Source organism: Chlamydotis macqueenii, chromosome 15 (genome assembly GCF_036417535.1).
Source record: "Chlamydotis macqueenii isolate bChlMac1 chromosome 15, bChlMac1.mat, whole genome shotgun sequence".
Lineage (NCBI taxonomy): Eukaryota > Metazoa > Chordata > Aves > Otidiformes > Otididae > Chlamydotis > Chlamydotis macqueenii.
In genome coordinates, this window is record NC_141570.1 from 3,310,254 (window position 1) to 3,337,959 (window position 27,706).

Genomic DNA, 27,706 nt, shown 5'->3' on the forward strand with positions numbered 1-27,706 from the left:
ACACTATTAGAGAAATGAAATTTGTTATCTGGCTGTTTATCATGAGTGGATTCAAGGTAAAGAGCCATGTGGAGGTAATCTCAAGGGATGGCTTTGAGGTAAAGCCTACCTAGTCCTTACAAAACCCTTATCTGTTTGCCTGCCGGCTTGTTTTGTTTCCCCAGCTCAAGGCTGGGCTGACCTGTGCCATTTCAGTCCAGTTACTTTCACTGGGGATGGGTCCCAGGGGGTTTCATTTTTAGGCTAAACTGATAGGCTAGGTTTCTTTAACAGTCATCTTTCCACTTATAAAGAAGCGGAATCACTTTACTCTTCTCCCTGTGTCGAAGTGCTCAGACTGGACCCCGTTGACCCCCTCGGCAGCGGTGTTTGTCAGGAAGGAGTCACTAGAAGAGCCACTCCAGCTTGCGTTTCGTCCTCTTAACTTGCTCCGTTGGGCGACGGGAATCGCGAGCAGCAAGGGTTTGTCAGGCTGGCTCATCTCAGCGCCGTGGCTCCACAGCCAGCCCCTTGGTTTTGGAGAGGAACCTGCCCTACTTTCCACTTGTAGGTGGTTCTCTTCTTGAGCCCCTTGGATGTTCTCATTTTCTTGTAGCCTTTTGTGCTTTCCAAGCCCTTGGTTCCACTGTGAGAGCCTGCAAACGTGTGGTTTTTCCCCTCTGTGAAAGTCTCTTTTCACCTGGGTGTACAGCCCTGTCGTTCCAGCTGGCTGTTCCACGCTGCAGTATCGCTGCGTCGCGTCTACACGCCGCCTCGTCTCTCCGAAACCCCGCTGCTGTTTCTTTTGGCTGGAATAAACAACAACCCTCCCCGTCCAGAGCCCGTGAAAGGCAATGGAAAAGTCTTCCTTGAGTCAAATCAATGCCTTCCTTTCCAAACTGAAAGCCCTTGGCAGACACAGACGAGCTGAGCTGTCCCCTTGGCTGCGGCTCACTGACAGCTGTTATTGCCATCCTACTGGTGGAGAAATGGAAACGGGGAAAAACTAACTGGTGTAGCCTCCTGGGTAGATCTTTCGTGGCTGAGCCGGCCCATCCCTGTCTCCTGGGATGTGTGTCCTGTCTCTGATCAGCAGGTTGGAGTGCCCGGAGTCCCTGCTTTGCTCCGGCTCCGTACGTGTGGGCACAGATTGTCACCCGTTGTCTCCAGCGCCTGTTGCTCTGGGTGCATCTTTTCTTGGTGCATCACCATAGAAAAGACCTTTACAAGCTGCTTGGGCAAAGCCTCTGGCCTTACAGCTCACATGAAACCGTTAAGATGGTGCCTGTCTCTTCTAATACCACTTTAGCGTTTTAATTGCAGGAACTGGAAGCTGCTGCTCCAGTATGCAGTGGGGGAACTTCGCAGGGCTTTAATCATTTGCTAAAAAGCTTTCGGGCTCCATTACCAGCTCACGGCTCTGTGGAATAGAGTGCCTGCGAGTTGAGAAGCCGTCAGAGAAATAACCCGGCGAATGGACCGAGAAGTCCAGAGCCGTCGTGGCTTTTCCCAGCGCAGGCAGGAAGCGATTAAACAAAGCGGAGCTTGGCGGGGTGCTGGCAGCTCCCCTGGGGTGCCGTGTTGGGAGTCGCAGCGGATGCACGCGTACCGACCCGCCATGGGCACCGCGGCGGGTGCGAGGGCGTCACCGCCACCCAATGCTGAGCCCTGGCCACGGGCTAAACCTCGTGGGCTTAGGGCACCTTCCCGGGGCCACGCGCCCACCCCGGGCTGGCCCGGTGCTCGCCGGCGACGTGGGGAAGGCAGTTCTGCTGAAGGGCCCTTCGCATCTCCGCCACTGCTGTACGGGGAACGTGACTGCGGGGAGGTGACGGCTAATTGCTGCAGCGAGTCAAGGACTGTTTAAGCAGCTAATTAATTCCTCCTAATCAGCCCTTGATCTGTTGAAAACTGCATGGCATTATCTCCTCGGCTGCAACACCTTGATAATTCCTGTCTGAATGGCCTTCACGGAGAACATATTTAAATAAACTCAATAGAGATTTCAGACAGATAGCAACTATAATTACCAGCTTGTACAAATTAAACCGTGGTTTGTTCTGTTCTTTTTCTCCTGCCTTGGCTGCCCAGAGCTCCCGCTAATCATGTTCTCGCTGCCAGTGGCACGCCAGTCCCCGGAGCATTTTCTGCACATGCCTTCGGAAAGCTTGCGCTGCTGCGCGGTGCTGGGGCGTTCGGCGGGCCGGTGTTTTGGATGAGGCTGCACATGGGCACACGCCAGCCTCCACTGGTATTATTCCCGGGCTGGGGGGCTCGGTGCCGTGCCGGCTCCCACACGTTCCTCCAGGCTGCCGCACACGACCAGCCCTACGGTTTCCCCTCGCATCTCTCCTGAGGTTTGCAACCTCCTAGAAGTTTTTCTCACCCAGAAGCAGCATGGGCGCTCGGACATTTGCCTTGAGCAGCCACAAGCGCCCAGGCTGGAGCGTTCAGCCAGGCTGCGATGTTCAACCAGTGCTGCCAGCGCTGTCCTTCCAGCACAGAGGCGATAAACCGTCCACGCTAAGTGCTGCCAACTGCAGGGGCTCAAGCGTTGTTCGTTAGGAGGGATAAGGTCAGGCCACACTCATTTCCTCTGCGGTCACTCGGGACAGCCAGAAAGGCTTGCTCCTCTGGCATTCGGCAAAGGTCAGCCAGCCCCGGCGCTCGCAGGCGGGCGGTGGATGTGCGTTTACATTGCAGCCTGCTCTCTTGCTGCTCGGAGTTGGCTCTGCTTCCCTGCTCGCTCCTGGGAGCACCGCAGTCAGAGTTTGGGTGCTCAGATGTATGTGTTTCCTTCTTGTCTTTTAGATAAATGTAATAGCTGCAAGCAGGGTCGTTTTCCAGCATCCAGGCAGTGACAGAGAGCAGAGAACGTCGTTACGCTTTAATGAGGGATTTCAGGGAATCAGAAAGGAAGAATGGATTTTTCACGACAGGGGAACAGGTCAGTGCTTCTCGTCCCCATAGGTGAAATAAGGGGAACGTCAGGTTTTCTGCCCTTTCATCGGGTTACGAGCTGCCCAGGGCACATCTCCTGCGATGGGAGACACATGGAGCCACCTAAGTCCGGAGTCGGGATGTCTCCTGGCCCAGCGCCTGCGGGAGGACGTACCCCCACGGCTGGCCTAGGAGAGGCCAGGCTGAAGGAGAAAGTGAAAAAAGGTGCTCAGGTTGGTTTTGCCGGAAAGTTTTTTTTTTTGAGTCAGGACCGAATCATCCATGCATCCAGGGTTCACCCTGTGCACGTGCATCCTCTTGAGACTGGGGCGCAGACGTACCCTGGGGAGCTGATTGTTCTTCCTCTGGGCTTTTCAGGGAATTTCTGACTTTTGGGTCCCTCAGCAGGGTCCTTGCTAGACCCCATGTGATGTGGCAAAATCCCTCACGCTGGCAAATACTACGACACGGGTACGGTGAAGGTAGTGTATCCTATTCGCTGTCATCTTTTCTCCAGCCCAGACTTGGGCACTGAACATTTGGCCAAGGCAAGAGCATCCCCAGAAGCAGGCAGAGATCTCCTCGGGTGGGCGATGGCTCCAGAATTTCCTGGAATGCGGGCACAGCCCCTCCGCCCTGCTCCCCGGAGAGCTGGGAAGCAGCGACTCACCTCAACCCTCCGGTGCCTCAGTTTCCCTTGGGTTGAAAGGAGCTGCTAATCCCTCGCGGCCTCCCTGGCATACCGCAGGGCTAAATTCACTAGCACCCGCACGGTCTTCTTCGGATACTGCAGCGATGGGGCGATGTGAGGACACAGAGCGGCTGATCAGCATTGAGATGCAAAACGTTCCTCAGACCCGAGCCTTTGGGCTATCCGGTTTCGTTCCCCATCTCTGGGGCAAGCCGGATATAGAAATGGAGTCATGCAAAGCAGCACCACGTCTCTATTTCAGAGCTGGGCTCAAGCAAATTAAAATGTAGCGTGTTCAAAAGCCAGCTTCCCTTGATGGCAGACAAAAATAATCAATTTCCTTGAAACAAATACTAAATATTAATGAGAGGCGATGGGCTGCACACAGAGCTGTAAAGAGCTTTTCCCGTTGATCAGCTGTGGAGGCAGGTGGGTGAGATAAAATTGCTTTTCGAATGGATATTTGTGGCCCTTCTCGAGGTGGCTTGGGAAGGTTTGCCTGCCCAAAAAAAGAAAAGAAAACTCAGAGCATTTCCATTTTGCATCAGGGCAGCCGCTGGGGATGCGTGCTGGTGCTTTCATTTTTGTTTACACACTTGCCCGAGCGGCTGGGGAGATGGCTCGGTTTGGTTCCATAGAAATCGGCCCCGAATTTGCGGTGAGGAGGTGGCGATTCCCTGGGAACGTCAGCCCCCGACGAGCGCCGACACAGCCTGCCAAAGGCGGAACATGGGACCCAAGAGCACTCCCCGGCTTTGCAGCCACATCCGCTCATTGATTTATTTCAATAACAAGCATTGGGGGAAACATTACAAAAATTACTTGCAGCCCTCACCAAGTATCCTAAAGTGAAAGCAGAGGGCTGGGAGCTTTGGAAAAGGAGTCTTGAATTTTTCTATTGCTTTGACCCTTGGGTAAGTCAGGAAACTTCGTATTAACTCCATTTCCAAACTTGGAGATCAGAAGAAAAATAAAAATGCTCCCTTCCCTCCCTCACTGGGACACATTGCCGTGGCGTGGGGCTTCCCCCCTCTATGCTCTGCTTGCCCGTGGGCAGCATGGTGCTGGCCTTGACTGGGAGGGCAGTGGCACACTGGGAATAGCCACAGCCCTCTCCGAGAGGCTGCCGGTCTCAGCCGTGCCATCTCCCGCACGCGGCCATGGAGGATGCTGGAAGCATTTTGCATCCATCGTGCAGTAAATAATAACACATCAGCTCGTGATTTTATAAAGCCATTAAGCCAGCTGCGTAGCCATGGGTTGAATGAGAGCTAATATTAGCTAGAAACGACTAAAATTAGAAAATTAGAACCGAGCCAGAACTAATTAGTTGTTCAAGGAATAGAACCAGAACCGGAACAAATTAATTGTTGCTGAAATATCGCTGCAGGGTCTGGCGGCCGCCGCTGCCGCTCTCCACCCAATGCAGGGTTCTGCTCTGCTTTGCGTCGTGATGACTCCCGCGGGGGCTCAAAAAGGAGCCCAGGGTCCCATCTGAGGGCTCTGACAGCTAAATAAACATCGGCGTCTCGGTCCCAGCTGGGGAGCCAGCAGCGGCGTGAGGCAGCATGAGCTGGGCTGTTGCTGGGAGTGATCCCAACGCAGCCAAGGCAGCTCGGAAACACGTCCCCTTGCCCCGCCGTGCTCCGTCACTGCCCAGATGTGCCTTTCGAAAGGTGAGGGTAATTACGAGGCCGCCTCGATGGCTCCCAGCAGCATGTGAGCTGCTCTCCTCTCTGATCCCGGCGGCTCTGCCTTCTCTTTCAGCTTCAGCTCTGCCGCCAGCTGAGATGCTTTGCGAAGCTCTCCAAGCGAGCCGGGAGCTGCCATCCGTGCAAACACCGCCAGAATAATTTCCAGGGAATTAGGGAGTTGGTACAGATAACTAGCATGTGGCTGCATTTTTCTGTCTGTGACTCAGTCACCTGTATGGTCACCTCTCTTTACTTCCAAAAGGTGGTAACTCACCCTATATTTCTTTTTCCACTCTCACAGCACTCAAGCAGCAGCTCCCATTTTAGCAGCAGCATGACGCACGGTGTTTTAAATTCAATTTAGAATACGAACTATTTATACCAGCCAGAAAAAGGCAGTGAAGCAGCTCTTTCTGTCATGAGTGGATTTGTAATTTCAGAGCAATCATTGCATAACTAATTGAATCAGCTCTCAGCATGTGAAATCAGTGCCCCGCTTATCAGAGGTTTTCATCGTTCTCCCCTCCTGAAGCCAGCAGTCCCCCCTCCACCAGCAGCACTTTGTGCTTCTGCATCAGCCTGGGAAGAAAGCAGGACCTGCAAAGCTGCCTTTCTCTGCTCAAATAGCGCCGATAAATTAGCAAATACATTCAGAGGAAATGAATAGCTGGGTTGCAGGTGCCCCCCAAAAGCTGCCCGGGCTCCAGGCGAGGGAGTGAAGTGCATTTGAAGTTAATGAAGTGCCAGCCGTGTCTGAGAAGCAAATTGTTGCCGAGATGTTCTGCTGGCTCCCCCCTCCCTCTTCATTGCCCAGGTGTGCTCTGCTGGGCTTGAATTTAGGGTGTGATCCAGACTCCAGGCTTGGCACCTGAAAACAGAACCTAAAAGAGGCAATAAATAGAGCAACAGCTTTCTGGGATTTACAGGAAAGGTACAGAGCAGTTGCGAGGATTTTCATCAGCTTGGGAGCGAGGGTCCTGGGTGTGGTCACTTGGGTGGATCCAGTCCTGCGGATTTTGGGAGCAGCTCCAGCCACCTGCCTGCAGCAACCTCCGCGAGGTGGGAGAGCGCCTCCTCAGCTGTGAGGCGTTTTGGGCAGGCACCCATCAGCTTCTGCTGCTCTGCAGAACGTGGAGCTTAAAATTGCAGCCGGAATTGCTGTAAAGGATGCTAATGCCTCCCTGGAGATGCTGCTGGTGTGTGTGCATGTGAGCGAGCGAGCCCTGGGCTGTCACCGATGTTCTGTATGGGTTGCATTGAGGCAACCATGTAGGGATGCAGCTCTCTGAGCCAAGCTGGTGGGTCTTACCTGGGGGGAGCGCTTACAAACTTCTCTGGCACTGGGCAGGGAGAGGTTGTTCCTGCCAGGTATGATCCCTACAGCTGGATGTAGATGATAGAGCCCAGAAAATGAGAGCTGGGTGTCCCTGTGGTCCATCCCTTACTTGGGGATTCTCTTTTCTTTCCAGGAGGCTCCATGGCAGGGGCCTGTTGGCCTTGGTGGCATGGGGACAGCCTTAGCAATGCTCTCTGCCTTGTTGGACGTACATTGTCCAAGCCACATGTTCCCCAAAACTGATGTGTAGGCTTTTTTTTTTCCTATGAGCCAGTGCCCTGGTGCTGCTGGCTGGCGTGGTGAACAGGGCGATGCAAGCGCTAGCAGGGGCTGGCACAGGGAGGAGAAGGAGTTTTCATCCCCAGCCTTGGTTTAAGCCACGTCCCATCGGTGGCCTCTGCTTGCTTCTCGGACAAGCCGTACAGACGGTGTGTCCCCACGTGGGGCCAGCACCACAGGGCTTACTTCTGGGGCAGCACGCGCCCCGGCACCCCCAACTACCCGCTCTGTTTTCTGTTATCTCTTCAGGTAGCCAGATGGGAGCACAGAACGCGAGCGCTCAGCCAAGTCTTCGGCTCTCCACGTGTTGCCTGCTACTGCCTGGGCGCCGTTATCCTGATACTTAACTGCGTGAGGAGCCATTGGTAAGGAGCCGACCCTACTGCTACATATTGCTGCAGAGAAATGCCCCTACAAGGTGGGAGGATGAGGAGTATTTACTCTGCAGTGCTGCATCCAGCCTCAGTGAATTGCTTTTACGTGGCTGAATACCTTCAGCCAGCACCAGATTTAGTCCAGGATTTGTAATAAAGGTGAGGGATGTGGCAGCATGGCCAAAGCCATCGGTGTCAACAGCAGTTGAGTGTCGCAGATTTCCTTGGTCCGCGCTCTGGGGACGGGTTCCCGTGCCCTGTGAGCAGCCCAGGTGGCAGGAGGGCTGTTTGCACCGGGTGGATCATATATAACAGCAGAATTTTTTAATTTTTTTGTAAAAATCGTAAGCAAAATTAAGCCTGTTTTTAAGAAGCTGCAGTTTCCTGTCTAGAAGAGCAGGATTATCCGTGCACTTAGCAAGAGATCTGTTTAAATTCTTATCTGCAATCTCTTTCAATACCACCTGTGCTAGCTAACAGCATTGTCTGGCTGATGCGCCGTACCCCGTGGGAATACATCCTTTGAGTTCTGAGTGCAGCAGAGAGGTTTACTGCAGAAGATTTCCTCAATGCCAGCAATTTATCTGCGATCTGGTAGGCTTTATCTTCAATGCTGTTAGGAGAAACAGCCTCTCTTACTAAATTCCCAGATTCAATTATGCCAGGGTCAGAGCTAATGGGTTGTTTAGTACTTTGGGTAATTTCCCAGGTGCAGAGATCTCGGGTTGGAATTTGCACATGTATTTAAGAGCTTTGCCTTCCTGGAAGTGACACCAAGACTTGCCCTTGCCATTCTGCGTTTGTCCCAGCTACTGATTATTGCAGAAACCATAAGAAAGCTTGCAGTGAATTGGACAGTAATTGAATGCAGGCAATGCAGAGGGCTTGTGTGTGTTCCGCTGATGTCTTAGCGACACAGCGGGCTTGGATTTCACTGGGGAGTGTCTCGGCAGCCTCTTGCACAAATAACATAGCCACTTGTTGTCTGGGAAGCAATGCAAAGCCTTGTGCCTGCCTTTAGTTAAAAACACAGCTGGTGGAGGGGCAGTCTCCGTTCCCAGTGGTCCTGCTGGCTCCTGGGTCGGTGAGGCACTGATGGGGAGCTGCTGGGAGAGCCTAAGAGGCCTCATCTGTCCCAGCACTACATCCATCACGCTTTCCCCCTGCAGACCCCTCAGTATCCTGCCAGGGCTGGCATTGCTGGCTGTCCTGGCTCTGCTCCGTGTCACGAGTTTGTGGGTGCTGTGGGGCTCGTTTGGGGCAGCTCTGCCTGTGCAGCCCATGAGTCATGCCTAGAGGAGACAGCAAGGTCAACCTAGGGGACTAGAAAAGCCCCAGCAGAACCTTGGTTTTGGAGAAGGGTCCCTAGAAGATGAGGCAGCCCACTCCCACCAGAACTTGGGCGAGACAGCAGCCCACAGCGCTTGCCAGCCCACCCGATGGGCCAAAGCCGTTTCAGGTGATTGCAGTGTGAAGTTTATTTTGCCCAGGTGTTTCAACGTGGTTGTGTTATTCCCTTGCCTTTCCTAGGCACTGAGATTGGCCCGAGTGATGGCTAGCGGGCTTTGGAGGCTGTTCAAGCAGGGCAAGCCCTTCACTGTGGGAGAGACGAGATGGCTTCAGGGCGGTCATCAGAGCAGCAACTGCTGGAGTTGCACGGAAATGCACCTGGGAGACTCGCTGCCTCTGTTCCCAGCTCAGTGAGCCCTGCAGGATTTATTCTCAAGCCTGGAGAGGTTGTGATGTTTGGGAAGGAGTTCCTCCTCCTTCTTGCCCTTGCATGAAGATATCAGCCGGGTCCAAACTGGGGTTTGGCCGGCCAGAGGGGATTCACGGGTTGTACGGGATGGGTGCTGTCATCCAGTGGGCAGTGATGCCGGGAGGGACCTGTCTCACCTGCTGTTGCCATTTTGCTTTTCCCCTTATTTTCCGAATTCCTTGTACTTGAGCGCCCTGATGAAAGCAGGTTTCCTGCTCCTTGGCCCTGCGGAGGCGATCCAGCTGGCAAAGCATAAGCTGTACCTTGCACTTCGGCTGCGCGCGGCAGTTGAGGTTGCTCGCGCAGAGCATGCTGGCCGCTGATAGCGAGCGAAAAGGCAGCCTTGGGGGGTCCCTCCACCCCCAGTGCTGAAATCCAGCCTTTAGAACTCTTCTCTGCATGCTTTGGGGACGTTTTATGTGGGTGGGAGCTGCCAGGGAGCGATTGAGGAGCCCATGGGATGTCTCCTTTGTTTTTTAAAAACCCGCTTCCTTTTTGCAACGAATTTTTGAAAGGCTCCAAGCTGGGGGCGGAGGAGGGGAGGGCAGAGCAGACAGAAATTTTGTGAGTGGGTTGGCATCGTGGCTGAAAGCATTCAGGAGCTGGGCTGTGCGGCTGCTTCACCACCCGCCCTGTGTATGAGTCTCTGCCGTGGTTCTGTCACCGGTTCAGCGCCGTGATGCTCTCATCCAAGCTTTGCTCCAAAGGGATGCCTTGGGTGTAAGAAGAGGAAAGTCTTGGGCTCAATTAAGCAATTAAGTGCTTCCCAGCTCTGAGCTTCGTTATGAGCCTTGGCTTGCTTCTGAGAAGCAATCCAGAATGACCGGTGACCGGGGGGGACCTGCTTAGTCAACTGCACAAGGCAAGTGTCCTTAATTGCTTTGGTGCAACGATTATTTTCATTACAGCAGTGTTCTTTCTGCAAGGAACAGGGAACTTCCATCACTGAGGCTCTTATCTATGAAAACAATTCCTGAACTTTTGAACTGTCTGCACTGCGTGTGCTACCCCGGCGGTTTATGACTGTTATCTGTGTGACATGGGACGTGACAACCTTCGCTGTCCTCCACTTGCATCCTGCTTTACCACATCGTTGATATCTTTCTCCGCATCAGCTCTACAATTAGCTGCCGGCGCTGCCTCTGAGCCCTCCTGCGCTCCCTTTTGCGCACGCCGGCAAAATCCCCCATCTCGGGGCGTGCGCAGGCGGTTTTGTATGCGGGGAGCTTATGAACTTCCCACCGTAAGGGCCTTGGGGCGTTTGCCTGAGCTGTGGAGGTGACACCCACATGCACACCCTGAGTGGGGGGTTACAGATGGGAGGCTCTCGGGGTGCCCGGTGATGCCTCCGGTGGGAATGAGCCCTGCCGAGGCTGAGGAAGGGCAGCGCCTTTGGCGACGTGCTCGGTGGGTACCATGCTGACGGGAAGTCCTTCGTTGATGCCACCTGCTGTGCATTGCCTCCTGCATGGACCATCTTCTCGCTTGGAGCTAATGCTCCCAAGAAAATTAATCCACCCCGGGATGGGATTTTGCACAGGGAAGTTGTTGTTTGTCATTGCCTGGCAGTGCCTCTCGCCTTTATGCTCAATGCTATTTAATTTTGTGAGCTAGTACCGTGAACGAGCATGGTGTAAACGGCATCGATCCGAGAACCACGTGGCCTTTTGTGCAGAAGTGACTAAGTTTGCTGGGAATTGAGCATGGCCTGAAGGAGCCGACGTCCCCTCTGAGCCACGCTGCCGGCAATCTCTGATGGCTGGCTGGGAAAAGCCCCGGGTGGCCAACAGCACCTCCTGCCCCCACCGATGCAGATGCCGGGCATCTGGATGAGGAAACTGGGCAGCTGAGGTGCAATTTGGGGGGAGAAGCTGCTACACCCCCCAACTGACCTAAATAACACGCACACCGGCACTGGCAGAAAAGCAAAGTAATTATTGGCGAAAGAAGCTGTGAAGATGATGACCAGGCTAACAATTGCCGCTGGTATCGGCAGGACGATTTTAGTATTGTTGGGGTTGTTTGGTTTTTTTCAAACAAACAAGATCTTTTGTTGCGGTGTGCTGGCGGCACTGCGCACCGCTGCGCACTGCCGGATGGTTTTACCCCTGTTGCCTCCTTTTGCCAAGGGGAACAAAACCTCAGCCGTGGGGGACGGACCGACGTCCCGCACGGTGAGCGCGGCACCTTGCAGCGGCGGCTGCTGCCTCAGAAACCCTGGCCGTCTGCTGCACCGCTGCTTCCTCGCTGCCTGCTGGCCCCTGGCTCAATTCTGCTCCAATTGGGTTTGCCAGCCCCAGTTTCCAGGCTGATATTTGGGATCGGGCAAAGGGAGCGCTGCTGGGTGGCTCCCAGCAGCGACCCAGTTTGCTGGATGAGGTCTTTGCCCTCCTTTGCGGGAAAGGGATTACAAAATATGATCGCTGTGGGCCGCTGAGAGAGGCCTGGAGACCTAAAAAGCTTAGCTTCCCTTTTAGTCTGGTATTTCCAGGTCTGCTCCATGTTCCGTGCGGCTTTGGGGATGTATTTTGGGCTGCAGGTTTGGTAAGATTTCAGGTGTCGCAAGCACCCTTCTCCAGTTGAATAAATCGGTGCCTGTTTGTGCAAAACCTGGCTGCGTGTCCCCCCCACGTCCCAGTGAGAGGACTTGCAACTGATTTCCCTCATTCCCGCTTTCTTCCTGTGAGCCCACCTGTGTGACGTCTCTGGCCTCATGCTTTGTGCCATTTTGAGTGTTTTTACAGGTCATGTGGTTTATTATGCGGAAGGAAGGTAGATTCAGACTGGTTTCACACTGAGGGTGGTGGGGCACTGGCCCAGGTTGCCCAGAGAGGCGGTGGATGCCCCATGCCTGGAAACATTCCAGGCCAGGTTGGCCGGGGCTCTGAGCAACCTGATCTGGTTGGAGATGTCCCTGCTCCTGGCAGGGGGGTTGGACTGGGTGGCCTTTAAAGGTCCCTTCCGACCCAAACCAGTCTGTGATTCCCAGAAAGCAGTGGCACTCACACAGCAGCAGCAGCTGAAGTGCATCTATGATTTGGGAAGGGCGGGCGAAACAGCACCCGCTGCCTTGGCTTCCCCATGCAAAACCCTGCGGCACGCTGCGGCAGTTGCGCAGCCCGACTGCAGCCGCCCGTGGCTGTTCCCACTCTGCCAGGAATTGGCCAAATCTGCCAATTTGGCCAGAGCACAGCTGATAGATTTGGGTTTTTCCCTGCTGGGGTGGAGAATGGGTAGCTCTGGTGTCATGCTTCACGCTGGCAAGTGTGGGGAGGTGTCAGGGAAACCCCCGTTTTCCCAATTTCCTTTTGCCAAAACTGAGGGCACTTCATGGGCTCCCCTCAATGGCAGACATCCTCGTGATAGCAGCTGGGTATGCGATTCAAGTAGGTCACAGCCCACCCTCCCCTCCCCCGGGCCGGTGAGAGGGATGCTCCTCACCATGGCAATCGCTCGGCACATAAAGCATTTCCAGGTACTGGGACAAAGCGTGGCTTTAATTGATGTCCTCTTGGGTGCCGAGCTGGGCCTCTGCCTTGTCGTGCGGCCAGAAATAAATGCTGTGACAAACGTGACTCAGAGGCACATGGTGAAAAGCGCTGGTTTCATGACAGATCGGCTGGCTGCACGACTGCCTCCCCGAGCAAGGGAGATGGCCAACACCTTGTCCTCCCCCTGCCAGGGAGTGTGAAACGCGGCGCGGTGAGGCTCCCCCGCCGCCGAGGAGCGGTTGTGGATGCCAGAATAATTGACGACTCCGTGCTGTTTGCCGTGGCCCAGCATCGTAAATGCTTAAAAGGTTTATTTACCGATTCTGAAGACTCCTGTGCGCATCATGTTTAATGCAAATAGAGAGTGTGTTTAGGAAGATATAAAACATTACTAGAGGGAAAGGCAGTCCATTATCTCTGTGCAAACACCTCCCTCTCTAGCTGTAAGCCAAGCAGCAGGGGAGCAAGCAAGACGTACTGATGAGGGGAACTAATGTGGGCCTACCCGACCGTGGAGAGGAGGGATGGGATCATCTGAAGCAGGGAAGACAGCTTTGCCAAAACAAGCCATCACGTGCTGGCTGCAAAACCTCCGAGGTTGATCCGCAGTCATATGGTTCGTGCTCTTGAAGCCACCTTTGTTCTAGTCCTGCTTTAAGGCCAAGTTGGGTCACTAGCGTGGGATAAAGGAGCCTCAAGGATGTAAGATAGCGCAAGTCCAGTGCGTCAGGAGCGGGAAACGGCCTCCAAGCGCTGTGCTCCCACAGTATGTCTCTGCTCTGCCATCTCTTTGCTGGGGGCTGGGATCCAGGTGGGTGCCAGCTCGGTGCTGGTCTCCCAGACCTGCCTCCCCAGACATCCTCAGCAGCCTTGATCGCTGTGAAATGCCTTCCTGGCGCCGGTGCCCTGGGAAGAGGTCCTGGCCAAACGTGGAGTCAAACCCTGAGCACGTTGAGAAGGCGTTAGTGTCTTCCTCTGTGGGAGTCGGGAGCTCCAGAGCGTCTCTGGGGATGTCACGCTGTGCTTCGAGAGCACAGCCAGGCCAGGATTGCTCAGGCAGAGGGGCATATCCCTGCAGAGAGATCACTTCTCACGCAAACGCGGGCAGCGCTGGTAGCGGGGGATGCGGATTTGGGTTTCCCCATAGGGGAGACTTGTGTCACTTAAATAGCAGGGAGGTGATGCAGAGGGTTGTGCAGCTGCTGCTGCTTCACCTTGCAGCCAGATTTGTGTGTTTCTATCAGCACCGATTTCAAGCTGAGGGGAGGTGAGCCTGGTGAGCGCAGGGGGGTGTGCTGGGTGCCGGAGAAGGGCCAGCCCCAAGGACGTATGCTGTGACATCGCCCCGGGCCACGCTGTCGTCCCTCTGCCTGTGCTCAGCTCCTGGAAAAGGGAATTTCTCTGTAATTTCCAGTGTGGGGGGCAGAGTGTAAATCACCGAGATGCTGTGTTCTTGCTCACTCTCAAGCACATTACATTTATTGTGTGTTTTGTTTCCTTGCTCCAATCCAGAGTGAAATTTAAATGGCTTGCTCTGGGGACCTAAAAACTCCCTGACAGTAGAAAACCTAGTAGGAATGAGCTCCAAGGAAAACAAAAATTATCATCCAGGTCCCTAAACCATGGCATTTAAATATCATCTTGGACTTCGCTTGGTGCATCTAACTTGCCATCTGGTCTTTGAGCCTTGGGAAGCCGTGTTTCCAGCTGCGTGTCCATCAGCCGGGCAGGCAGAACTGTCTCTCTCGGTTTTCTTTTGGGCAACAGAGAGAATCCAGGGATTTGCAGGGCTTGAGGAAGCTGGACATCGGGGGGAAAAAAGCTATCCCAGGCACTGCAGATAACGTCATGGAAGCACTTTCCAGCCGAGGAGCCCGGGAGCGCGGGCAGCAGCAGCTCTCCTGGCTCAACCCTGGCAGTCAGCAGTGGCTGGAGGCGCAGGAGAGCTGTTATTCCACTTGAATTTCAGCCTCCAGAGTGCTCATTAAGAGAAGGCTCAAAGTTTCCTACCTCATGTGTCAGCAGCATGTGGAGAAACACTGTGTACGACTCTGCGGGTCTGTTATCTCGTCTCGCTGTTATTCACGGGCATTTTTTTTAATCACAGCGTTGTCTCCTTTCTAGGCGTACGCTGGTAGCGCAGCTATGCGAGATGCTGAGCCTGCCGAGCCCTGCTCTAGGCAAGGGGCAGGAGGTTGAAGGGAGGTCACAATTATTCCACTCACAAACGAGTATTTGGAAGGTCAGACCTGAAATGCCTGAACAAGCCTGCAGCCGAGAAGCTGTGTTCACACTTGAAAATACTCTAGTATTTTCCTTTCGCCGCTCCAGTCCTCCCCCTGACTGTCAGACTTCAGCCGTGAATCACTCCTGGGCACGTGGCTAACACATGAACGCTGCAAAATATTTTGATGGAGGGGAACGGGGGTGGGAGCACGAGATAACCCAGCCTATTGTTCCCAACCCTTCAAGTCCTGTGCCAAGGCATCGCAGCCTCCAGCGTTTGCAAGGGCATCTTTCCCAGACCTCCTGGTCACAACGAAACCTGGAATTTGGCGAGCAAGAAAAAGCTTTTGATATTGCATTTCAGTGGGATTGGTATTTCCAGGAGCGAGCAAGGGCTGTGAGTAGAAATAACTGCCCCAGGTCGAGCCCTGGCTGCTCACGAGACTTTGGCTCCGTGCTTTTCCCATTGGGAAGTTGAGTAGGTCCAGGTAGAAAAAGGGGCTCGGTGAAGGGTTCTCCTCAGCAGCATCCTCTTCCACAGCTCCGTGTCTCCCAGAGAGAGGTGGGTGATGTTAGTAGTGAGTTACCACTGTTAACAGCCCTTATTGTCTCTCCAACAGCTTCACAGAAGCCATGAAGAGCCAGCCAAAGCTGGAGGGCTTGGACTGCCACTGGGCCTATTACTCAGGCTTGGCCATCTTGGGTGTAGGGACCTTGTTTGTCATCTCCAGCTTCTTAGCACTGGGATTCATCGGGACCTTCCTAGGTAAGCACTAAAAACTCAACAGCTTAACCAGAAAGTTCATTTAATCCTTGCAGAGGTCTTTTGCTAGGGCAGAGTCCTGTAAGAATTTCATCATCCTTGCCTTCAGGGCTGTTAAATTTGGTCTTGGCTTTATGACACCAAAGCGTGCTCTAACCATGCTGTTACCTCACATGGAGAAGATCATGCAGTGACTTTATACAGTGAGTCCCGTCACCTTCGGTGTCAAGCCTGACATTTTAGACAGCAGCTGATCGTCTGTCAGTCCAAATGCCCTCCAGAAAAGGGACCCCAAGTGCAGACCTTGCGAGCAGATCAGCACCGGCGCAGCGGGTGCGAGCCGTCCGGCAGCTTGCTCTGAGCCCCCACCCGCTTGACACACGCGCCGCGGCAGGATCTCGTTTGCTCTTCCCTCTACAATAACCCTGACGTTCGCTGACAGGTTCTTTTATCTGCCGCTTTATGGCAGAAGGCATTTTCCACTGTGCCTGCTTTCACATTTAGAGAGTAATTCTATTAGCGTTGTTGACTTTAAAAACATGCCAGTATGTGTGGAATTCATAAAAATAAAATAGAGACAGGAACAATAAATATCTAAGGAAAGGGGCAGCTCCCGCTGGCTGAAATAATCATAGCCCCGGCTTTGACACTGCATTTAGGCTGTGCTTTTGCAAGTGCTTTACAAACCAAATTCAATTAGCTCCTGCAGCGTTGCCAGGAAGAAGAGAGGGAGGTAATAAGCCTTCCTGGTTTCAAGTGGAGTTGCAAAGAAATGTGTTGAGTTGGCCAAGATCCTGCCACTAGAAATAGAGCTCAGCACTCCTGAACACCTGCCCTCACACTCTTATCTGTGCAGCCCCGAGTTCCACCCCTGTCCCCCAGCTACTGGCCACCGGCATCCTCCAAAATCACCTGCAGCCCCCAGCAGCGATGCTGTGCTGCAGAGACGTGTCCAGGGAGGCCGGGCACTGGAGTACCCGCCAGCGAGAGCTGCTTGGATGCTTCTGAATTTCAGCCAGGTCTGGGGTTGTTTACGTAAAACCTGATTCATCCAACCAGGAGGATCCACTGGACTTGAACTGCTGGGAAAAAGCAAACAAGGGAGTCAGGCTTAGCGTAAGCGGTGAGAGCGGCCCCGTCGCGCTCCGCTCTGCATGGCTGCTGGCTCCGGTAAGCCCCTGGGCAGGGAGGAGGCAGGTGTCAGTGGCCCGTATCGGGAGCAAGGCCAGCCCTCTCTGCTAGCCGAGGCGTGACGGGCACCGGGGCAGAGCTGAGTCAGGGTGGGGAGATGCCAAGACCACGTGCTGGTGCAGCCAGGCTCGCTTGGGACCTCTGTGCCACAGAGGCATGGCCCAGCTGGAGCCCTGCAGAGCATCCAGCCTTGGACTGAGGGCGGCTTCTCCGCTCCATGCAAGCCCAGGTCAGCAAACTCTTAGTGGAGAATGCTGTTCAGCGTGGTTTCTTACCCAGCTATGGGGAAGACGAGGTGTCTGCAGGACTCCAGGGATCTCATGTGGGATGTTCTCTTGCTCACGACTCACCTCAGTCTGGTACTTGTGAAGTCCTCCTGCATGCAGGGTTTTAGTGCCGTGCTGGCGCTGCGGGAGGAGCAGGGTTCCCAGCAGCGATAGCTCTGCTGACGGCAAGTAGCGAAGGGCTGCGCTGCTTTGGCAAGAAGAGAGTTATAGCATCATCCAGCTTTTTCTCACAGTGGATACCTGAGCTTGAGAAAAGTTTTGAGAGACCGCATCAGGGCTGCCCATTGGATTCCTTTTTAACCGCCCATTTAAGCTCTGGAGTGGCTGCCGAGCGCTTTGTCTCTTCAGCGAAGGCTAAACGGTGCAGTGGGAGCCGTGTGAGTCACCCTTCTGCAGCAAGCCTTTCCGTGCCACCCGTCTCCTGCACAGCAGCACCTCTGCTTGCGGCAGCTGGATGCGGCCCCTCGCCCCGGCAGCCTTCTCCCTTTCACGGCAATCCTCCCAGCGCCCCATCTCTTCACCGTGCCCTCGCAGGGATTCAGGCATCAGTCCAGTGCCCTCCGCCTCGCCGGCTGCCCCGTTTCCTGACGAACATAGTAACGAGGGCTTGGCTTCCCGGAGGCCAAGGGCACCGAGAGGCGGCTCTGCCTGTCTGAGCCCATCTGTCTCACACCTGAGCGCAATTCCTTCCAGCGCTGACCAAGATTTCAAGTAAATCTGACTTGACTGAAGTCTGTTACTGGGTTAAGGTGAAGCTGGCAGCTCTCCGCAGAGGAGTGGAGGTGGTGCTTCAGCCCAGGTCAGGCTCCAGGGACCATGGGGGACCTTGCAGAGGACATCAAATGGCTTTTTGCTGCTGTGATCCAAAGCATCTACCCTGCTCAGCGAGATGCTTACACTGACCTCCAGCAAAAAAATAACCCAAACTAGATGCCAAGTCCCTCAGCCTGACAGGAGCTGATTCCTGTTTTGCAGGCTTACTGGAGGCACAGGAGATGGCCAGGTCCTCTCCGGTGGTCATGTTCACGTAACTGTGTGGGTCTAGAGGCAGAGTTTGTGTCCTGAGGGAGCTGCCTGGCCCCCAGCTGCCCAGAGGCTCCCACGGCCCCGCTGGTGCCAGGCTCAGATAAGCCCCTGCCAGCCCCACAGACCCAGGGCTTTGTGCGAACCTCCCCAGTGCCAGCACCATTTTGGGAGCGAGGTGTTCAGCCCAAAGATGAGGGCGGGCAGGGTATAATGAAGCATTTTGACATATAAGAAAGCGCAGAAATGGGCTGTGGCAGGGGGTGATGTGTTCTTTCTACCAGAACAATCTCAGACATGCCATTGCCAAGTAACTGTGAGAACATATAGTATGAATACCGGGCAATTATCTCACTTAGTGGCCTGTAGTTAAAGCTCAAAAGCATTGTCTAATTGGGCAGGCGCTGTTTATCCCTAGAAATAAATGTTTTTGCACCGTGTGAGGTCAAAGAAATTACACTACGATCCAGGTAATAATAACAACCTTGAATAGTTTGCACTCTGTAATGCCTTTTATCTGGATTTCCAAGCACTTTCTCACCGTACATTAATCCTCGCCACCCTCTGCGCTCTAAGAAAGCCTGATATTATGATCGTTGCACAATAGCACCGGGAGGGATGGAGGAGACTTGCCCAAGGTCAGGGAATGGGCTGGCAGCAGAGCTGGGAACGCGACCCAGGGCGGTGGCAGCTCCCTGGGCTGAGGGACTGGCACCGCTCTCTGCTGATGGATGCTGCGTCTTGTGCAGCGGGCACGGACCAAAATCCTTGCTGGCCTTTGTGGTTTCACTTGTAAAACCAGCAGAAACCAGAGCTCAGCATCGCAGCTGCACTGAAATGCCCATCACAAGCTGCACAACATCTCCTTACCTGTCATTCCTTTTCCAGGCTCCTTTCAGGAGGGTGGAAGGATTACTCCGAGGTAGATAAGGAAGCTGGTAGGGTGCTGACAGCTCTGAAAGCTTTCCTCATTACAGGTGACAATCACCTATTATCATCATCATCATCATGCTGATAATTGAGTGTTTTGTAGGCAGAGGTGCTATTTTCTGAAATTCTGAAAAATTCTCTGAAATATCAGATAAGGGTGACACTGAATGAGGGCATTCAGTGGTGCCGGTCGTGATTATAACATCTCAAAGCACCATTACAGCGCGCTGGGCTTGTTTCCCCATTAAATGAATTTGATCCTAAGCACTTGCTTCCTCGTCAAGTGGCATCAGACGGGCAGTTTTCAAATGAGAAAGCCAGAATCAGCCAGTTGGGATGTCGAGAGCTGCCTCCCGGCGAAGGACACGGCTGCCGTAGCCTCGTTGCGATGTACAAACCTTCCTCGTGGGCAAAGAGCCGTTCCTGGAAAAGCCGATAGCACAGAGTGAACAACCAACCTGCCTGTTGCTGGTTTCTCAGCCTGGAAGTCAGCAGTGAAACCCCTCGTTGGCCTTCGCTCTGCATCCCTGGCAGGGATGCCCTGTGGCACAAGGAGCGTGCCAAAGCCCCCTGCAACTCCCAGCTCTCTGGAACCTAACCAGAAACCCTCTGTTTGCTCTGCAGGTGATTATTTTGGCATCCTGATGGAGGCAAAAGTGACCAGTTTCCCCTTCAGCGTCCTGGATAATCCCATGTACTGGGGCAGCACGGCCATCTACCTGGGCTGGTCGCTCATGTGAGTACGTGCCCCTGCAAACAGCACCGGTCGTGGGGCAGGCGTGGGGTCTGTGTTTGGCAGGGCAGAAGGTGCCAAAGGAGCACTTGGTGATGGCAGTCAGCAGTGAAATGGCAGGGAAAGTGCAACTTCTCGCTTCCTGACTTTTTGTGCATGCAAAATCTTCTGCTGTTATAAAAGACTTGCAGCATTAATTGTAGAAAAATAAGTAACGGCTGAGTTCTGGGGAGAGGAAGCACCAGCAGATGTTCTTCAGCTGAATGAGGTCCTTGGCAGGCTCTGCACGTGGAAAAATCAACAGGCAGGGTGAATGCACACCGGGTGTCACTCGGCAGGGGCAGGGCGCTGATACTGGGGAGCAGTGTGACCTGTAATTACCTCTGAAAAAAAAGCAAAACAAGCCAACACAGCCTTTCCCCCACTGCACGGTGATAACACTTCCGAAACACGGCTTAATAGCCTGCTTAGGAGGAAATGAACAGGCTGTAATTCAGCAGCAAATGAGCAATATACTCTACTCTGTGTAACAAGTTTTATGTGGTTTTCATTTAATATCACATTCTATTTATTTGCCCAGGAGAAAAAAAACCCTGGCTGCGTTACGCTGGGAGCCCGTAGAGCGTTGCGGGCCTTTCTCACTCATTTTGCACTGCTGCTCTTGAGTGTGACCGCCTCTCTCCTACTTTGGTGGAAAAAATAAAGTGCTTTGCCACTTTCTGGTCACCTTTTCAGCCGCGTGTGCAGTGCTTTCTGGCCCCTGGTAATAAGTAAAGCTGATGGTTTCTCTCCTGTCTCCACTGAGCCTTGCTGCTGTTCGTTCTGCACTTGAATTCCCGCTCGGTGCTGTCAGGGCTGGCTGCTCGAGGCCGTTTGCAGACCCACGGCACAGGATGGGGTCCAAATCCCCGGAAATGGTGCAGGAGAGCTGTGGCGAGCTCGCTGCTGGGGCTGCGGCAGCGCCGGGCAGGAGGGCCGACCACGGGGTCGGCAGAAGCGTGATGGCAGCGTGGTTGTTGCTGGGGGGAGCGGGGCAGAACTGGGGCAGGATGAGCCCCTCCATACCACACCACAGCCAGAGACAACTGGTACCACCACCCCTACAACAGCACAAAAGGAGGAATTTGACCAGGAAGAATTATAAGGAGATTTTTAATTGTTTAAGATCAGCATCAAACTGTTTCCTAGACCCTTTCCAGAACCAGCTGAACCCTCCTGAACTGATTCTGTCGCAGAAATCCCTTCTTCGTACCCGTGAGAGAGCAGCCTCACACCGGGTGCACGCTGCTTGGTCTGCCACCGCAATCCTGGGCAAAAGCAGCTCAAAGCGCCACCAGACGAGAGTGTGATTGCCACTTTTTCCGCGTTAAAAGGCTGCCACGGTAAAGGCCAGTGAAGCATGACAAATAATTGCTGTTAACAAATTGCTGGAACTGTGCAAAGTGGCACCGGGACAGCGCCCGCCTGCCCTGGGGAAGCCCTGCACAACGCTTCCCGCGGTGATTTTGACTGTTTCCCTGCCCTGGGATCTCAGCTCGGGTAGTTGAGGTTTTGGGGGGGGGTCCTAGGTCTCTTCTGGGGTCTCACTGAGGTCCCAGGCCTTTCAGAAGATGTTACATGCCTGCCCTCAGAGGTCGGAGCTAATGTCCTGGCTCCGTGGTAGTGGGAGGGATGCTGGAGGAATGCGTTTGACGTCTGGTTTTGGAGAGACCTAAAACGTAGAGCATGTTTGTCCTCCCTCGGTGATGTATCACGCTCCGTATCATGGCATCGGAGCCCAAAGGCCTGATTCATTTTCATCCGTAAGGGCACATACCACATAACGTAAGCGAGCCTGGCAGCGCATCAGACAACCTTCCTTCCGACTCCAGCCCAACCTTCAAAGCATCGTACGGGGTGAGAACTGCTGTTTTCTCCCTTGTAGGATATTGCAGCTATCCCCAGCTTGACTAATGGCAGCTCTGCAGCCAAAAATGTGTCTGTCAGATACGCTGGAGAAGGCACCTCCGCTGATCACCACAAAAACAGGAGCTCCAGGAGGAAAGGGAAAAGCGAGTGTCCCACTTCCAACACCCAGGACCAGCGAGGCCGGCGGAGAAGAATGCGAGCGCACGCCATTGCTCTCGCAGACAGCCCACAGCCACGGGGAGCTGCAGCAAGGCTTGGGGATGGACAGGCTTCCTCCCCGAAAAAAAGCCCTGCCAAGACCGTAAAACCTTACGGGCTGACTCATCGTTGACCCTGCTACAACTCCAGCCGTTGCCCAATAAGTAGGTCGAGCTCGTACGAGGAGAGAAACAACTCACCCAAATGCTTCTCATCGCCTGCGTCGAGCAGCCTGGTTTCTCTCGAAAGACAAATGGAGCATTAGCTGTTTGGGGACAGCTTTGTGTATCGCTGGTAGGGAAGTGTTTTAACTCATGGCAACAGGCTGTGTAAATCAGAGCTGGCACTGCAGCCAAATGATGCAATTAGAGGTCTTGCTGTCAACAAACAATCATGCAAATTTGTTCTCTCTGATAGGAATCAAGGAGGAGACATGACTAAGCATGTAATAGCAGGGGGTTGGGAGAGGAAGAAGTTATCCGATGCTTCCTAATGAGGGAAAAACTTATTGCCAAATGGAAACAGTGAAAAGGTGAAGAGTTGTGTGCGTCTCTCTAGGAACTGATGCGGCCAGGCAGTACCTGACAGCAGGTGCAGTGCGAGGTTTCGGTCCCTCCTCTGCAGGCAGGTTTTCCCAAGAGGACTACTCCTCTCCCACAAGGCTTGCGGGATGTTTATCCTCACCAAGGACCAGCTAAGTACTTTTTTTTTTGCTGACAGCCAGCTCTTGTGTCCCTCAGAGCTGAGCTGCAACCAGCAATTAAAGGCAATCAGCAGTGTCCTAATTAAGGGCAAAAGCCTCCACTGCCTTCACCAGCGTCTGCTTCAGACACTTCCAGGGCAGGCATCAAAGAAGTGGCCCCACGTGGGTGGTGCAGGTTTGCAGCCTCCATTGATGTCTCTCTTCAGAGCAGGAGGTGATGGGGATTTTTTGGTCTCGATTCTTTGACCTGGGTGCTAAAAGGAAGAGCTGCTCCCATCGCATCTGCAGCCCGCGAGCACCTCTGCCCGTAACCGGCCACGGTGCAGTGGGTGGCATCAGTCCCCCATGCTGGTGACGCCTTCCTGAAGGACACCATTCAGCTGGCCCTTGGGAGATGACAGGACGTGTTCCTAAAACATCTTGAAATGGGTTTAAACGTGAACCAAGCCCCCAGCACCCCGTGCACCCAGCCCCGACACAGCACCTGCCCCAGCACCCTTCACAAGGCAGGTATGGACCCTTCCATCCCTTTCCAGCCCCAGCCCTGCGATCTCTCAGCCGCCGTTTCGATGCATACGGTACCGAATGCTGCTCTGTCTGCCAGGTGTCTCCTGCACCCTGGGTGGCCCATCTTTCTGTGCGCGTCAGGCATTTCCCTTATAGCGCGCTGGCTCGCAGCCACAGCGCTACGTAAGCAGCTGCTCAGCTATGAAACAGCCTTATAATCTCAGGACTTAGCATCAAAGCAGAAGCTCTCTTAGCAGAGACGCGCAGGGATCAGACTTAAAAGAAGTCGCCAAAGTAGGCTGGGGAAGAGTCTTTGCCAAGTAACATCTGTCTAAGACAGTCAACATTAAGTCTAAAAAAAAAAAACCCAACCCTTTTGTTCGCTTCTGTTTAATGAGCGAGAGAGTGCTCTCATGGAGCCTAGTGTCTCATTTCACTTTCTAAACCTTGCATAAGCCCGTGTACTTACCTGATCTTTTCCTTCTCTTTCAAAACAGGCACGCAAGCCCAGCTGGCCTTTTGCTGACAGCTGTAGTGGCAATTTCCTACACAGTCGCAGTGCTGTACGAGGGGTGAGTAGCTCTGCAAAACTGGAGAATTATTCCTACCAGCTTTAACTCCTGAGGTTTCAGGGAACTGCAGAAGTAAAGATGTCTTTTCCAATTAATTCAGCAGGGAACAAGGAAAATAGAGGATTGTTTTTTCAATTGTTTTGATAATGGGCAAATTCCTTTCTGAAACTATTTGCTGAGTTCTAGGAACATTTATGAATTTGCTTATTTTTATCAAAATGAGATTTTTTCTTTTGAGTGCGTGGTTCCGTCTACAAGAGCAATAAGGAAGGCAGGGAGAGCACTTACTGGGTCATCTGAAGAGACCCTGCAGGAAGAGTTTGCCTTTTGTAGTTCCTTGGATGGGCTTCTGTGATATTTTGTACCACAATAGCCCAGAACAGAGCAGCCCAGAATTATTCCCAGAAGCAGCAGTTGTGCTTCAGCGTCAAAAGGTCTTTTGTGTTTGCAAGGGAGGGGGAGATGCAAAGAGAGCTGAGGCAGGTCTGCATGAAGAGAGAGTCCGAGCGCGTGCTGAGCCTCGTCCCACTCGGCGCAGTGATGGTCTCACGTGGGAGCAGCTTGGAGCCGCTCCGTGGTCCAGAGATACCGAGGCGAGGATTGCCATGGCACAGGAGTAGTTGGGCTGCGCCAGCCTGTGAAGGGCAGGGTTTCTGGCTGCAAAGGACAGCACACAGTCTTGATTTTAATTCTTCCTCCCTTCTTTTCCCCCCTCTCTTCTGTCTCTACCCCCTCTCCCCCCAAATTCTCATCCTCTCAACCACAGGCCTTTCACAGAGGAAATATATCGGCAGAAACAGAAGGGAGCGAAGAACAAGTAGCAAGAGGTACGTTTGCCGATCGGCGTCGGGTGGGGAGCACCAGTCACCCTCCCAGTGTGTCCCTGCCCAGCCCTGCCTTCCCCGGCTCCTCCCGAGCCCTTCCTGCGCTCCTGAAGGGATTTGAGCTTCAAACCTCTGCAAAAACCCAGTCGGGAAGGCTGCATGCAGCAGCAGTTGTGTCCGCCTCTTGGCACCCGACCAGCAACCCCCAAATTGTTTTGATTATACACTTGAGAGTCAGCGCGAGGGAAAATTGCTGGGGAGCTCTGATGCTCCAGGCTTAGTCTAAACCAGGCAGAAAAAAAGCAGCTATTGGCCATGGCAGGTGCTCCAGCGAGCGGCAGGGATGGTGCGAGAGGCCACGCGTGCCCGACCACCCCGCAGGGAAATGCAGCATCCCTGTTCCAGGCTGCTCTGTGCCTGAGCTTGGAGCATTTGTGCACATGGACTTGCAGCAGCTCACCCCAGAAACTCAGCCCAGGCTTGCTTTTGGGGGCCAAAGGCTTCTGCAAAAGCGCAGGTTCCTACCCAGGCTCCTTTCCCTGGGGTTCAGTGCTCCCCTGGAAAGCCCCGGTGCCTCTGCGTGGACAGGCTGGAGGAACACACGCCACTGCTGAGGTTTTGGCAGCCCCGCAGCCTCTGCCCCAGCAAAGATGCTGCAGCACCAGTCAGATCCCTAACACTCTTGTCTCTTTGCCTTTTGCAAAGCGGTGTCTCGATACCCTGGCACAGCGTGCCTCTCCGGTCACCGTGCTGTCCGATTTGCCCGTTTTCCTACTGAGATGTATCCTACTAATTAGCCCAGCAACCCTTAATGAGCCAGCTGAGCGCCCTGCAGTGATCAGAGGAACAGCCCGAGCACAGCAGCACCTCCTCGCTGCAGCCCGTGGGAGATGGAGCTCCCTGTCCCCGGGTCCTTGTCCCCGTTGCCGGGTCGCTGCGGCTGCTGCCATGAAGGCGATGCTCCCCTGGGAGCCACGTTGTGCAGGACCTACCGACCTCTTCTCCTGCGTTGGTTATTGGAGATCTGCAGGAGAAAAAGCAACTCAGCTCCGGCCCTGGGATAATGGTGGAGACACCAGGAGCCTTTCATAAGTGAGCTCCGAGTACGGGAAAGCCCCAGCTCCGGCTGATCCTGAAGATCATCCGAAAATGCTGCCAAAGAGCCATGAGAAGCAGACAAAAGCTCAGGTGAAGAGGTGGAACGGGCTTAGGAGCTCCTGGCAGAAACTGCTGCAAACTCAACAACCAAACCTGTTGCAAACCCAACAGCAAACCCCCTCTTTTCTGGCAGAGGGAACGTCCCCATCCAGAGCGGTGTCCCCCCTGTGCAGAGCCCTGCACACCAAAGGCTCTGAGGAAGATGACTGAACGTATGTGGACGTGATCGTACGACCTAAACCACTGCCCAAGGGGGATGGAGGAATGGCCGGCATCCTGTGGGGAAGCCCCAGCGCGGAGAAGACCAAGGGGAAGGGTCAGTCCTCACCCGCACCCTGCAGATAGCCCGTCCCTGGCCGTGTGGGTGCCCCGGCCCCTCCGCACCCACCCACCCTCTCCTTCTCGCTGGGGCCCACCTGAGGGTCCTGCCTGCCTTCCCCACCACCCAGTGCCTTCCAGCTATTTTTCGCTGCCTTGCAGGGGCGGTGGGTGGGAGGGAGGGAAAAAGCTGCTCTGCCTCCTGCGCCGTGCAGCAGTCGGGTACGGATCTGCCCCTCCGCCCCTGCCGCCAGCCTCGGCCCGTCCCAGAGAGCCCGGCACTGGATCCTGCCCTCAGGGGGAAGATCCCAGGGTGATCCTCCAGCCACAGGCTCAGTGTTTACAGATTCCCACAAAACTTTGAGAAATAAGCTGTAAATGACCAAAAAAAGCAGTGTAAAGCCCCGGAGAAGGGAGCTGCACTGCTGGCAGCTCCTGCACAGGCGCCGGGATGCGGTGCCGCGTCTCGGCGTCACATCGTCCCCTCCGCAGAGGGTCTTCCCTTTTCTCAGTGTCACCTCCGTGGAACTATACATTTTCCTTTTCCTTTTGCATGTTGTAATTCACTCTTCGGGCGTTGCTCAGCAGGAATTAAAAGTGTTGATTTCTTTTCGGTCCAGCTTGTTTCCTCCAGCTAGGCTCACGGACGCCATGTTTGTGTTTCGCCGCTTCAGAACCATCACAGGAGGATTTTTTCTATCGCCGTCTCTCTTCCTCTTAAAGACTTGGGCATAGTATTTTATTTTTAGATAAGTTTCCACATCCCCTTCACAGTTAATGTTTATAGACAGAGGCTAAAACAGCCCAGTACCCATAGCAACCGGCGAGGAGAGGATACATTGCTTTATTCAGACGATTTATGTCAGAGTTGCCAGTCCTGGCTCAAAGTCTCTGATGTAAATAAATTCAGATTTGTTGACAGGTGAAATCAGTATTTACGGAAGAGACACGTGCTTGTTCGGGAAGGCTTGGTCTTAACGAGAACTCAGCGAGGGCTGTATTTGTGCTGTCTCATTCCCAGTCTGGGGACTGTGTACGCCTTTCCCTGGCCCCGCCGCGAGGCTGGGGGGACCCCAGTTGTACCATTCCTGTCCCCAGCTGGGATCAGCCCCCCAAAATGGGTGTCTGTCACCATAAACCCCAGTGACGGAGCTGCTTCCCCTCCCGAAAGCGCAGGGGTTTGGTGCTGCGCTGGGACCCGCTTCACGGACTCCTTCCACCTTGATCCACCATTTCAAACCCAGCCCTTCCCAGCTGCTCCGTGTCGGCTTTGCGTTGCCCAAGGGTTTTACTGGGGCCAGGCCAGATATATCCTGGTTTTTAGTAGCTCTTCCTGCAGCAGCCAGCACGGATTAAGGTGTTGCTGCCTTCGCAGAACAAGCTCTGGCTGCTCTAAAGCTGGAGTTTGCCGTTTCAGAGGAGTCTGCTCTAAAACCGAGGACGTGGAGGGTGACGTTCAAGCCCATCTCGCGGGGTCCAAGCCTCCCTTTCTCCATCGAGCGAGGGGTTTGGTGCTGGCCAGGGCCAGTCCCTGGCAGCGCTGTGCTGCTCGGCAGGGCTGTGGGGAGGAAAACACAGAGAGGCCACTATTTATACTGGTTTGTAGTATTTAACAGCGAGGGATTAGGTTATAAGGAAAAAATTTGATTCTTCTCCAATTACGTAATACTCCTAAGAATCTGAGATTACAGAGGGTGAGGATGAAACCCTCAGGCTGAGCACGAAGCGCTGGTGGTGTCGGAGCTATTTCCCCCCTTCCCACCTCCAGAGCCAGCGCCTGGCTGCGGCTGAGCCATGGCTGCAGGGATGCAGGGATGGAGCC

The 27,706-nt window shown here is 54.0% G+C and overlaps 1 protein-coding gene across 2 annotated transcripts in view; it reads left to right on the forward strand.

Annotated features, from left to right (window-relative positions):
• Positions 1 to 26,497, forward strand: part of PEMT (phosphatidylethanolamine N-methyltransferase) — a 41,978-nt gene extending 15,481 nt beyond the window's left edge. For both annotated transcript variants that reach the window (XM_086760159.1, XM_086760158.1), the window contains exons 3-8: positions 7,169 to 7,284; positions 15,390 to 15,535; positions 19,588 to 19,699; positions 23,510 to 23,584; positions 24,351 to 24,411; positions 25,114 to 26,497. In XM_086760159.1, coding sequence (XP_086616285.1) covers positions 7,169 to 7,284; positions 15,390 to 15,535; positions 19,588 to 19,699; positions 23,510 to 23,584; positions 24,351 to 24,405 — 504 coding nt within the window. In that variant the 3' untranslated portion in view covers positions 24,406 to 24,411; positions 25,114 to 26,497. The remainder of the gene's footprint in view (positions 1 to 7,168; positions 7,285 to 15,389; positions 15,536 to 19,587; positions 19,700 to 23,509; positions 23,585 to 24,350; positions 24,412 to 25,113) is intronic.
• Positions 26,498 to 27,706: the final 1,209 nt, after the last annotated feature.